This window comes from Propithecus coquereli, unplaced genomic scaffold (assembly GCF_000956105.1).
Source record: "Propithecus coquereli isolate 6110/MARCELLA unplaced genomic scaffold, Pcoq_1.0 Scaffold71, whole genome shotgun sequence".
In the NCBI taxonomy this organism is placed as follows: Eukaryota; Metazoa; Chordata; class Mammalia; order Primates; family Indriidae; genus Propithecus; species Propithecus coquereli.
Genome location: NW_012153174.1, coordinates 6,178,280 through 6,190,367, shown reverse-complemented (window position 1 = coordinate 6,190,367; position 12,088 = coordinate 6,178,280). Strand labels below are relative to the sequence as shown.

Sequence of the window (12,088 nt, the reverse complement as noted above, 5' to 3'; positions counted from 1 at the left end):
GGCTGTGGGCACAAAGTACACATGGCAGGTTAGTAGAATATCATAAATCAGAAGGGTTTTGTACAAGGTCCTCTTTAATTCTGCACTCTGCTACCAGAATGGGTGTTCCAAAACACAAAACCAGGCCTGTCACTATTTATTTTAAATGCTTCAAGAGTCTATAGCTTTTTGGAGGAAAACCTTACATTCTCTTAACTTATCCCATGAGAATTGTGATACTGAGCAGTCTTCCAAACTCTCAAAATCTTGTTTGATTCTCTCTCTCTCTTTTTAAACAGTGGTAGTAGGCCTGTCTGGGTTCTTACACAAATGTGTAATGAGACCTTAATAAGGCAATTGTGTTGAAAAAACATAGGGCATAAGATAATTTTATTTCCTCTTGTTACATGACATTAAACTTTTTATTTCGTATTGTTACATGACATTAAAAGCTATGTCTTCTTCCGTTCGTTTAAATGGAAACCTGAAGAATGGATAAGAGTTCGTTGCAAAAATGGGTCTTGGAGTGAGGCAAGGGAGAGTGTGGTCCAGATGTCTGGAGAAGAGATAAAATCTCCCCACACCCGGGATCTCGAGGTACAAGTCATCCTGGCATGGGGGTGGGGGCCGCTGGCCACTAAACAAGAACCAACAGCTCTAACATGATGTATTACTACCAACTCGTAGAATAGTCCCAGATGCTAGTTCAGCACTAATTTGAAATGACTGGATCCAAAGGTCTACAAATGTCTCAGAATTATGGCCAATACTGTAAGTGAAAAATTTGATACTTGGTAGATTTCTGGATGGACTTTAGAGAAAAGGTTCTGGGACATTTATCATTGGCTAATTTATTAGGGAAACTGTCTCAGTAGCATTCAGTTACTTCAGCAATACAGGGTTAGAGCTTTTTTTCCCCCCAAAAGAAGCTTTTATTAATGAACAAATATATAGCAGTTATGTTTTTAACTTTTAAAAATTCCATATATTCCTTCTCTAGGCTTTGAGTGTAAGAAAATAGAAATAACATCCTAGGTGGGCCCTAACAAACCTGTTTCCAACACTCCAAACTCACCTGGCATGAATCTTCATGGCAAATGCCAGCATCAAGGCAGATTCCAGTGTGGTATCTGTGCTGGGGCCTCCTTGGGTAAGCACAAAGCCCAGCAGGAAATGTGTTAGCTCTCTGTAGAATGGAAGGCTGTCCTGTTTCCCCATTTCTTTTGCCCCCAAATGAGGTGGAATGTTGGATGGGAAATCAGAATTGTAAGGGCCCTATGTAGGCAGGCAACAGAGTGAAACTTCCTTCTTGTGGCTTAGAGGTAGGAGCTAGTGTCTGAGTAAGGGAAAGAGAAGACCATGTGCTTGCTTCAGCAGCACATATACTAAAAATGTTCTGCACATCTACTAAAGTTGGAACAATACTGAGAAGATTAGCATGGCCCCTGCACAAGGATGACATGCAAAGAACAGCATTTGCAAAGGTCCTGGGGCAGTAGCCTTCCTGGTGTGTCTGAGAACAAGTAGGGAGAACAGTGTAGCTGGCATGGAGGGAGGGAGTAGGTGAAGAGTAGGAAGTAGGGTCAGAGGGAAACTGGCTGTCTGGGGGTCAGATTACAAAGAGCCTTGTATGCCATATGAAAACTCTTCTTTTTATGTGGTGCAAGATGAGAAGTTCCTGGATAACTATGAGCCATGGCTGGCTTCATGTGTGTGCAACCAATGCAGATATACAGAGCTTCATGTTCAGAAGAGCCTCAGGCTTCAGTGCTCTAGAATTGCCATCTTTTATCATTTAATTTGTGTTTTGTAAGTGAAGTCCAATGGGAGGATGGAGCATGTGCCAGGGCCTTAGAGCCTCAGCCCACATGAGATCCTGCCTCCTTGCCTCCCTAAGATGTGCTTTCAGATGCCCACTCACCGCCCTGTCTAGCCACTCGCTCTGTGCTCCCACGCCTGACCCATTACTGCTGTTGCCCACTACCCCAGTGGGGGCTTGGACACAGAAGTGGGAAGCATTAGGGTCAAGCATGTGCCCTCTGAAATTTTGGGGTGAGGCAAGCTGTGGCCCTCCCCTCCTTGGGCTGGCAGCCCCAGGTACCTTCAGCCAGTGACTCATCAGGGGCCTCTTGCCCACCCAGGATCCAGACGCTGAGCACGTCCCAGCATGAAGGCTGCAATCCCTTAGCGATTGCTTGTCCACTGTGAGTTGGGGCAGAGGCCCACGAGAAGGGAGACTGACTTCCCTTCCCCCAGCCAAGGTCCTACATTTTGTTTTTCTCGCCTCACAAATTGCGTGGCCAGCCCTGATGAATATCAGTGAGTAGCTGAACAACGTGGTCTGGCTTGCTCTGACTGCCACGCTGATGTCGCAGAACAAGAATGACAACAGGAAGACCAGTACGGAGGCGAAGATCCCGGTGGGAGATAGTTGTGAATCAAGTCCGGGGGTGGGGACAGGGACGATGTTACAAAATGGTCAAAAGTATATTTTGAAGGTAGAACCAAAAGTATTTTCTGGCAGATTAGGTGTGGGAGACCTAAGGATGACTGCCTCCCCCACATCCTGTTTTGGCCTCAGAAACTCAGAGAACAGAGTTGTCATTGAATGAAACGAGGAGCGGGGAGCAGATTTTGGAGGGGAAGATGAGGAGTTCAGTTTTGGACGTCTTAAGTTTGAGATATCTATCAGGTAACCAAGCAGAGATGTTGAGAAAGCAGTCAGGTATGTGCTGGGGTGCAGGGGACGTGTCCGGCCTGGGGAGACAAATACCAGCATTGCCAGCCTATAGGAGAAATTTTAAACGTGACAGTTCATGAAATTATCAAGGGAGTGAGAACACGTACAGAAAGGTTTGAGGACTGAGCTTACGGGAGAAGTGAGGAAGAATTAGCAAGGGACCCTTGATTAGCAAAGAAGTAGGCTTTGAGACGAGGGAAAAGCCAGAGTGTGTGATGTAGTATAATCCAAGCGGAGAACAGATTTCACTGAAAAGGGAATGGCTACTGTGGCAAATGCTGCTGAGGGTTCAAGTAAGGTGAGAACGGAGATGTTTAGTAACGTGGAGATACCAGCAGCAACTTGGCAAGAACAGTTCCAGGGGAACCGTTATTGGTTTACTTGAGTATGTTCAGGAGAGGATCAAAGAACAGGAATCAAGAAAACAAGGTTAGGCAATTCTAGAGGAATTTTGTTGTAAAAGGTTTCAGAGAAATGCAATGATGGCTAGAAAAGGAATTGGAATCAGAAGAAGTTTTGTGTTGTTCGTTTTTAAACTAGTGTACACATGGCAGCATGTTTGTACGCTGATTTGGGTGATCCGGCAAAGAGGGAGATTGACGATTGTGGAAATGAGTGTGGACTGGCGCTCTGGAGCAGCGACGCGGGCAGAGGCTGGAGAACAGGTGGGGGAGGTGGCCTTGCAGAGGCAGGCGGCTGAGTAGGGTGTTCGAATGCTAGGCAGTGGGCAGAGAAGGTGCTGAGAGATCGTGTGGGTTCTGCTCTGATTGCTTCATTTTTCTCAGTGAAGTAGGAAGCAGAGTCATCAGCAGAGTGTAAGAATGGGGAAGGAGGTGTTTCAAGTTTGAGAAGAGAAAATAAGAAAAGACATAATAATTTAAAAGAGAAAATACGAAGGGACTAGGAAGATGGGGTGTGGTGCTGACCAGCCTCAGGGCCCACTTTAGGCTGAAGGACAAAGACCTACAGGAGTGCAGTCAGCATGGCCACGCTTCCACAGCCATGACAGTCACACCGGGTCAGGCCTCGATGAGGCAGAGAACAGCGTTTAACCAGGGCTGGCATTTTGTCAGGTAAAGGGACAACAGAGATGAACATGCGCGCAAACGGTGTTTTTAGTGACTCAATGTGAAATGTGCACAGTGGAAGAAGACAGGCGAGGCATGAAGGGGTCGGGGACATGAAAATGAGGTAGAATCCAGGTTCAAGGGTACTTGAGAGAGTGAGTGAACCAGTTTGGAGGAGTTAATCAGACAGTGGGATACTTGAAATTGAGATTATGAAGCTGTTGAGTAATGGTAGGATTTAGGTTATACAATGGGAATAAATCTCTGAGACTGGATAGAAGACAAAATTATTGAAGGAGAGATCATATTTTTGATAGGCCAAGAATCTGTATTAAATAAGTGATTGTGATGTAGGTGGTCCAAGGACTGTGTTTCGAGGAACTCTAGTTTTAGGTAGAGTTGACTAGCTAAGCATATAAGTTTAGGGTGAAGTCAGAAAACATGAGGGGGCTGGAAGAAACAGGATGATTATTTACAGAATGTTGTGGGTTGAGTGTGCTGGACACAGTGTCATATGGTTCACACACATCTTTTTATTTGTTCCTGGCAACAACACTGAATTCTAGAGACCATTATCACCTCTATTTCACAAAGGATGAACATGAGAGGCAGGGAGGTTAAATAGCATGCCCAAGGACAACTCTGACTCCAGACTCTGAGCTCTAAGCCATTGTGTCCATCTGCCTTGACAGGTGCAATGATTATGATAGAGCAGGTAATATTAAAATCCACATCCTGAGATGTGATTACCAGATTTATGGGATTAGAGACTCTTGAGAACAATATTGTATACAAAGCCCAGTAATATACATGATCTCATCTAATCCTCATATTAATCCTGTGTATTAAGTAATTTGCCGGGATCATGCGGCCAGTAATTAGCAGAGCCCGACGTGAAAGCATATCTTCTGACCTCCTGCTTGCATACTCCTTCCACTAACTGGGGGTTGCCATTACTTTCCAGAGACGGTTCAGACAGCAACTTTAAAGAGACTCTGAACGGTTTCGAATAAATGTATTAATAAGGAAACCATTACTAGTTATTTCTTTTTAGAACCTAACAGGAAAAGTCTCATAATTCCTATGTTTCCATGGGAACATTTGTCAGCACAGAATGCAGCATTCTTCCTATCATGGAATGTTCTTTCTATAAATCCATGCATTCACTCAGCTAATATTTATTGAGCAAATAGTCTGTGCATGAGGTGTGCTAGGCGCAGAGGATATAACCGAATAAGAAATATCCTGCTCTCATGGAGCCTGCAGTCGCTACAGGTCTGCGACACCTCACATACTCTGCAGGGCCTTTTCACGTCTGGTGCAATTTAAGGCATTGCATTTGACCTAGAACACACTCTATCCCTTAGGACCCAGTTACCTAAGAGATCGTTCCTCTCCCTAATGGTTTGGCACAGGGTAGATCAGCAGTACTGCCCTGGAGACAGAGTCTTAGGTTTCAACTCTGGGGAAATAGAACCAAGGTGTTTTCCAAAAAAGGATTTTCCTACTCTAGGAGGACCTAATTTTAAAGCTGGATTTAGGAATACACTCTTTTGCCTGGCATTTTCAGTGGCTCAGTGGCACTGTGTTGCCCCTCAGCTACCACTTGGCCAGGTCTTTTGCTAGAAATATTGGATTTGTGCATGCCATATGTCTTAGTCCATTTTGCATTGCTGTAAAGGAATACCTGAGACAGGGTAATTTATACAGAAAAGAGGTTTATTTGGCTTATAGCTCTGCAGGCTTTCCAAGAAGCACAATCCCAGCATCTGATTCTGGTAAGGGCTACAGGGAGCTTCCAATCAAGGTAGAAGGCAAAAGGGGTGTAGGTGTGTCACATGGCAAGAGGAGCAAGAGAGGAAGGGGGTGCCAGGCTCTTTCGAACAACCAGCTGTCACATGAACTAGTAGAGCAGAACTCACTTATTACTGTAGGGAGGGCACCTAGCCATTCATGAGGGGTCTGCTCCAATGACCCAAACACCTCTCACCAGGCCCCACCTCCCACACTGGGGATGAAATTTCACCATGAGATTTGGAGGGGACAAATATCCAAACTATATCATCATTTGTAGGCTCTGTGACCCAACACCCTCTTACCAGAATGTCAGGCAAAGGCCAAGTAAGCAGGGCCCTGGCACCAGTCTGCGAGAATAAAGGACAATGCGTCCAGAAGGCGGGACTAATTACATTTTGTCCAGCCTGGTGCTGAGAGAGCTGATGAGCTGTGTCACGAGATGAGTGCGGTGGCTATTTCCACGTGCAGAGATATTCGTGCACTTGGCCTTCATCATGTTGCTGATTAAGAATGGCACCGTACACCAGCTCCAACTCACCTGGCACCTAGCGCAGGAAAGCGGGGCGGTTGGGGGTGTTATGGTTCGCCTCCAGATTTAGAAGATTCCAACTGGTGCTCTTAGTGGCAGTGTAGCGCTTGTTGCCTCACTTCCCTCTGGTCTTAAAATACATGAGTCACAGTATAATTTAAGAATTACACTCTCTGTCTCTTACATTTGCAAAAGTTTAGTGAGACAAATCAAAGCTTAAATTTTCTTATTGAAAACAAAATGAAGATCCTATATTTTATTGGGGATAAAGAATCTTTTAAAACCGCAACATATTTTGTATTCTGCTTGAACCATTCCGATCACAGATTTAATTTATTCCAGTCATTTCTGGAGTTGTGGGACCACACAGCCAGTTTGCAACCCCTACAGCTTTAAGAGAAGCTAATTCTAATTTTGGAGTAGAGGAGGTGGCGCCAGTTCCCGGCTCCGCCGCTCCCCGCCCGCGGGCAGGGGGCGGGGCCGGTACTCAGTTTCCCGCGGCTGTGAGCCGCGCCCCGCAGTCCCCGCGCGCTGCAAGCCACTGCCAGGGATGCGTGCTGCCCACCTGCCGGGCCGCCGGCGCGCCCGCCTGGCTGCCGCTCCTCCCGGCTCGGTCGCTGCCCGGCCGCCGAGGACGGCGAGGGACACGAGCGGGGGGCGTGGGCCCGGGCCACGGAGGAGTAGAGCGCCTCCCCCCCTCCCCGAGCCGGAGCGGCCCCGCCCGCCAGCGCATCCCGGAGCCCTCGGGACGCCCGCTGCTTCCCCCGAGGGCGCGGGCTCGGGGCTCCCGACTGAGCCGCCCGCGCTCCGCCGCCTGCGCGGCCTCGTGCTCCGCGCGCCTTTTCCCTCCCCGCTGCACGGCGGGGCACGCCCACTGCCGCTGCCGGCACGGGGCCCCGGTGTCCGAGTTAAACCGCTTCTCTCCACACTCGCCGGCCCCGGCCGCACCCAGCCCTTGTCCAGGTACCCGCGGCGCGAAGCGAATGCAAAGAGGCCCGGCCCCTCCGGCCCTCGCCGCCGCCACACCCGCCCGTGCCCACTGCTCCGTCCCCCGCGAGGGCCGGCCGCGGGGAACCCTCCTCTCGGCGCGCTCCTGCCCCTCCCCCAGTGTCGCTCAAACCCACCCGGCGATCTCCGAAATCCCGTGAGCGGGGCCCTCCGCTGCTGCCTCCTAACCCCTCGGCCGCGCCTCCGGCCCCCGGGACCGGCCAGGCCGCCGCCCCCGGCCCGCCGCTCCCCTCAGTCCCAGCCCCTCCTCCGGGGCCCTCCTCCTCCTCGCCCCTCCCGAGCCAGGGTGGGAGCGGCGGCAGCTGGAAGAGAAGGGATGAGGTCATCCTCTCCCTCGGAGTCAGCTGGTGGAGGAGAGGAAGCGGGAGGAGGGAGCGCGCGCGAGGGGAGGAGAGGAATGTGCAGGTCCGAGGAGCGCCGCGGCGGCCGCTGCTGCTCCTGCTGCTGGCGGCGGCGGCGGCTCGGGCGGCAGCCGCGGGACCAGGGAGACGAGCAGCGCGGGCGGCGGGCAGGGGCGCGCGCGGGGCGCCGCGAGCAGCTTGGCTCCGCGCAGGCAGCCAGGCGGCGCTCCTGCCGGCCCCAGGCGCGCCGCTAGCCCGGCCCAGCGCCCAGCCCGGCGGGCGGCGGCGGCGGGCGGCCGGCGAGGCGCAGCGGCAGGAGCAGGAGGAGGGGAGCCGCGCTGCCGGGAGGAGGCCGGGGCGCGGCGAGGAGGTGGCGGGAGGAGGAGACAGCGGGGAAAGGTGTCAGATAAAGGAGGGCTCTCCTCCGGTTCGGAGGCATCATGGCCGCTAAGTCAGACGGGAGGCTGAAGATGAAGAAGAGCAGCGACGTGGCGTTCACCCCGCTGCAGAACTCGGACCACTCGGGCTCGGTGCAGGGATTGGCTCCGGGCTTGCCGTCGGGGTCGGGAGCCGAGGACGAGGAGGCGGCCGGGGGCGGCTGCTGCCCGGACGGCGGCGGCTGCTCGCGCTGCTGCTGCTGCTGTGCCGGGAGCGGCGGCTCCGGGGGCTCGGGCGGCTCGGGCGGCGGCGCTGGCGGCCCGGGCGGCGGCGGCGGGGCGGGCTCGGCGGCGCTGTGCCTGCGCCTGGGCAGGGAGCAGCGGCGCTACTCGCTGTGGGACTGCCTCTGGATCCTGGCCGCGGTGGCTGTGTACTTCGCGGACGTGGGCACGGACATCTGGCTCGCCGTAGACTACTACCTGCGCGGCCAGCGCTGGTGGTTTGGGCTCACACTCTTCTTCGTGGTGCTCGGCTCGCTCTCGGTGCAAGTGTTCAGCTTCCGCTGGTTTGTGCACGATTTCAGCACCGAGGACAGCGCCACGGCCGCAGCCGCCAGCTGCCCGCAGCCTGGAGCCGATTGCAAGACCGTGGTCAGCGGTGGTTCTGCAGCCGGGGAAGGCGAGGCTCGTCCTTCCACGCCGCAAAGGCAAGCATCCAACGCCAGCAAGAGCAACGTCGCTGCCGCCAACAGCGGCAGCAACAGCAGCGGGGCCACCCGGGCCAGCGGCAAACACAGGTCTGCGTCCTGCTCCTTCTGCATCTGGCTCCTGCAGTCACTCATCCACATCTTGCAGCTCGGGCAAATTTGGAGGTACCGTATCAGGGGTGGGGGAAGAGGGAGATTTGCTGCTGCTACTACATCCCCACTGCTTTGCTTTTGCACGAAAATCGTTCAGAGTTGCTGTGGTAGTAACCCTAGTCACACTCAGTTTTGTTTTTTCTTAATTGGGATTACATTTTTAAAATTTGAGATCTCATCCTAAGGTGGGAGGGAAGTGAGAAGCAAGGGAAGTACAGCAAAATGGGTTTGATCACCTCATCCCTCTGTCTTCCCACTCTGCTTCACTAGCTTCGCCCTCTTTCTGTGCTACAACTCTACCCTCCCCATTTTTAGTGATATTGTCTGAGTAGGAGAGGATTCCTGTCACATCTTCTAAAAATCTTTTTTTGTTATGTTGAATTTGAGGTGTGTATTGCAATTTGGATGGTTTCTTTTTTTCTCCCTGGGAAAAATTGCTAATTCTAGTTGGATGGGAGTTTTTTCTGTTCAGAAGTACCCTCATTTTAATGATCACTGCTAGAGAAGTACTATACTCAAAGTGAAGAGCTTAGTAGACACATGACTGTCTCATATGTGTATCTCCAAGCATGAGTAAGCGCACGTTTTGGGATCCAGACTTAATTTTATAGTGCACATTTTGATTATCTTGCAATATCCCTATATCTAATTTCTCATATAACTAAGAACCTTTGGAAAAGGGGTGGGGTGTCATGTAAACTTTAATCGTACTGAGTATCTTCATTGGCTGCTTTGCTACTTGTCATCTTACCTACCAAGTGTTTTTTACTCAGATATCACTTCCACTTACAAACGGGGCTAAACTTCTTGGGCAGAGGGAAACCATCACTCCAACAGTCAGTGCATGAACTTAGGAATATAATGAAATAGTATGCTCAGGAATATGTTCTTTTGACTTTTATATGTGTTTAGTAGCTTTTTGAAGCAATATTTTAGGTCTACAAAAACTATTTGTATGGAAGTATATAGATTCTAACATATCAGAGCTTTTTTGGTTTTAAAATGACTTAGTAAGTATGTAGGGATAAGCAAAATGAGGAAACTTCCTAGAAAGTGCACCAAGATGGGGCTGCACTCTGCTATACCAGTGTTCTTTACCAATTTCATTTGTAATTATTTTTGTGCTAAAAGACATTGTAAGTCATTGACTATGCTGAAGTGTCCCATATGGAAACAACTCAGAAAATTTGTGGGCCAGAACCATAAACTTCTTTTTGTTTATGGTGAACAACAGTGTTTTCAACTGAGAAGAGCAAGTATGATGATTTCACGACTTTTCCTAGGATAGTGCTTTGTAAAGCAGGGTGAGAATTGCCGTAGATAGTAACCTTTCAGATTGGGAAACTTTTTCTTTTTTTCAAGCAGATACTTTCTGGGAAGGCGGTAAATGATATACAGTCAGACAAATTGATGTTGTAGACACCTCCATGTTTCGGACTCAAAGGGACATTTTGAAATGTCGGTTAAATGTGATAGCTATATTTTCCATGGGTGACTATTGGGAAAACTTAAAGGTTGATGCTCTTCTTCAAGTATGATGAAGAACTGAAATGCTTGATTTAATTTTTTAAATTATTTAGTGGCTAGGATGCATATGATTAGCATTTCTAATCTGATAATATGGTCAATGAAGCTTAACCCTCCATTATTAACTTTTTCAAACTTTATGCAAAATTTGGAAATCACTTACTTTTAATCACATCTGAAGTTTTTAGATTTATGTAAATAATGCAAATACTTCTCAATTCTATTAACTGAATAACTATACGTATTTCCTACAGATTGATGCTTTATGAAAAATCTGATATCAAATTCTGTGACCTGAAGAAGTCATTTATTTTAATTATAGTTGCATTTACTAGATCTTCTAAGCCAAACATTGTCCCAGATGAAAAATGATGCTTAATTTTCTCAAGAAATTGTACGTAGAAAGTGAGAAATAATTAGGAAAAGATAAAGGCCTGAAAAACGTCTCAGAGAGACCACAGCCACTTGGTCAACTGGCCATATAGAAAAGCTATCAAGGGAGAGGATGAATGGAAGGGTAAAGTTGAATGTAAAAAGAAAACCACAGCTGTCAGACAAATGCATTAACTAACCCAACCCTTAGAGAAACTGTGGTCACACATGGCTCCTTTTACTAAAGCATTTCTATAGTACTTTCCTCAGAGGCTGTGAAGTTTAGTCTGATGATGCATGATCATCTGGAAGTAATGTTGTTGGAAATATCAGATGTTTGTCAACATTTTCAGAATAATCTGTTTAGTATGTAAGTCTGAATTATCATCTAATCTGACTATTTTTGGATCGTGGTTAAGATATTTGGGGGATGCCAGGGTAATATGGTGGAAGACTAATCAGCCTCATTTTCTCTTTATCAAGTATTTTTTTAAATCACTTTAGCCTAATGTAGGAAATTGAGAAAGGATAAGAAAAATTATGGAATTTAACACTCAGATGCATGCTAATAATGTTCCAGTTTCTCTAAGCATTGAACATTCAAATGGAACTTTGGGGAACAGATGCATCTTTGATAATAAGCTAGTGAAGTACAACTCATCTCGGATTATTGTATTAGACCTTTATCCTAGACCACTATGATTCCTTTCATTATAATCATCCCTCTTCCTCTTCTAGCTTTTCTTTTCAATGCGTTGTACAAAAATACTGTAGAAACACCAGGGTACTGAGTGGTTCAAAGCCCAGAGGTCATTATTCATGTTTTAACATGCTACTTTCTGGAATCAATAAAATAGATTTTAGCTAGGATGGTAACTGTTCATTGTATTTCCATGAAATTCTAGTTATTTTAGGGAAGGGCTAGATTCTAAAAGCTTTCTGTGGATAAATCTTTTGAAATAACATCAAAGTGTTTACTTGTTCAAAAATAGCTATTTGAAACATTGTGAACAAGATTTGAGTGTATTTATACATGTGTTGCAAATGCAGCTGCTAAAAGCAATGATATGTATTCATTTTAATTAAAGTTTACTAATGGAAAATTAATGGCAGCTTTTAAAGTCACAGGAGGTGATGCTAGGAAAGAGCCATTTGAAATAATGAAGTGAACCTTCGCTACTATGTGAAAAGAGCATTTATGACTTTAAAGACACCCTGCCTGTGAATGAATGAGAAAGTACTTTTCTTTCTTATTCTTTTCATATGATTCCAGAAATTACTAAGATTGAAGTTCAGCCAGTGGGAATCACAAATGCCTAATGAGAACAGTTTTTAGTCCTCATACCCATGATCAGTTACATCTGATGTCTTTCCGTCAGAATTTATAAGGTTTACTCTTAAAATTTTACCTGAAATTCTCCTGTATATGTATGTACATATTTAGTTGTTTTCTGGAAAATATGGACATTGCAAACAATAAGTCAATGGATG

The 12,088-nt window shown here is 47.6% G+C and overlaps 1 protein-coding gene across 1 annotated transcript in view; it reads left to right on the top strand.

The window, feature by feature from the left end:
- The first annotated feature begins 7,901 nt into the window (after positions 1 to 7,901).
- Positions 7,902 to 12,088, top strand: part of XKR4 (XK, Kell blood group complex subunit-related family, member 4) — a 400,254-nt gene continuing 396,067 nt past the window's right edge. Inside the window, exon 1 of the mRNA XM_012661413.1 lies at positions 7,902 to 8,710. Coding sequence (XP_012516867.1) covers positions 7,902 to 8,710 — 809 coding nt within the window. The remainder of the gene's footprint in view (positions 8,711 to 12,088) is intronic.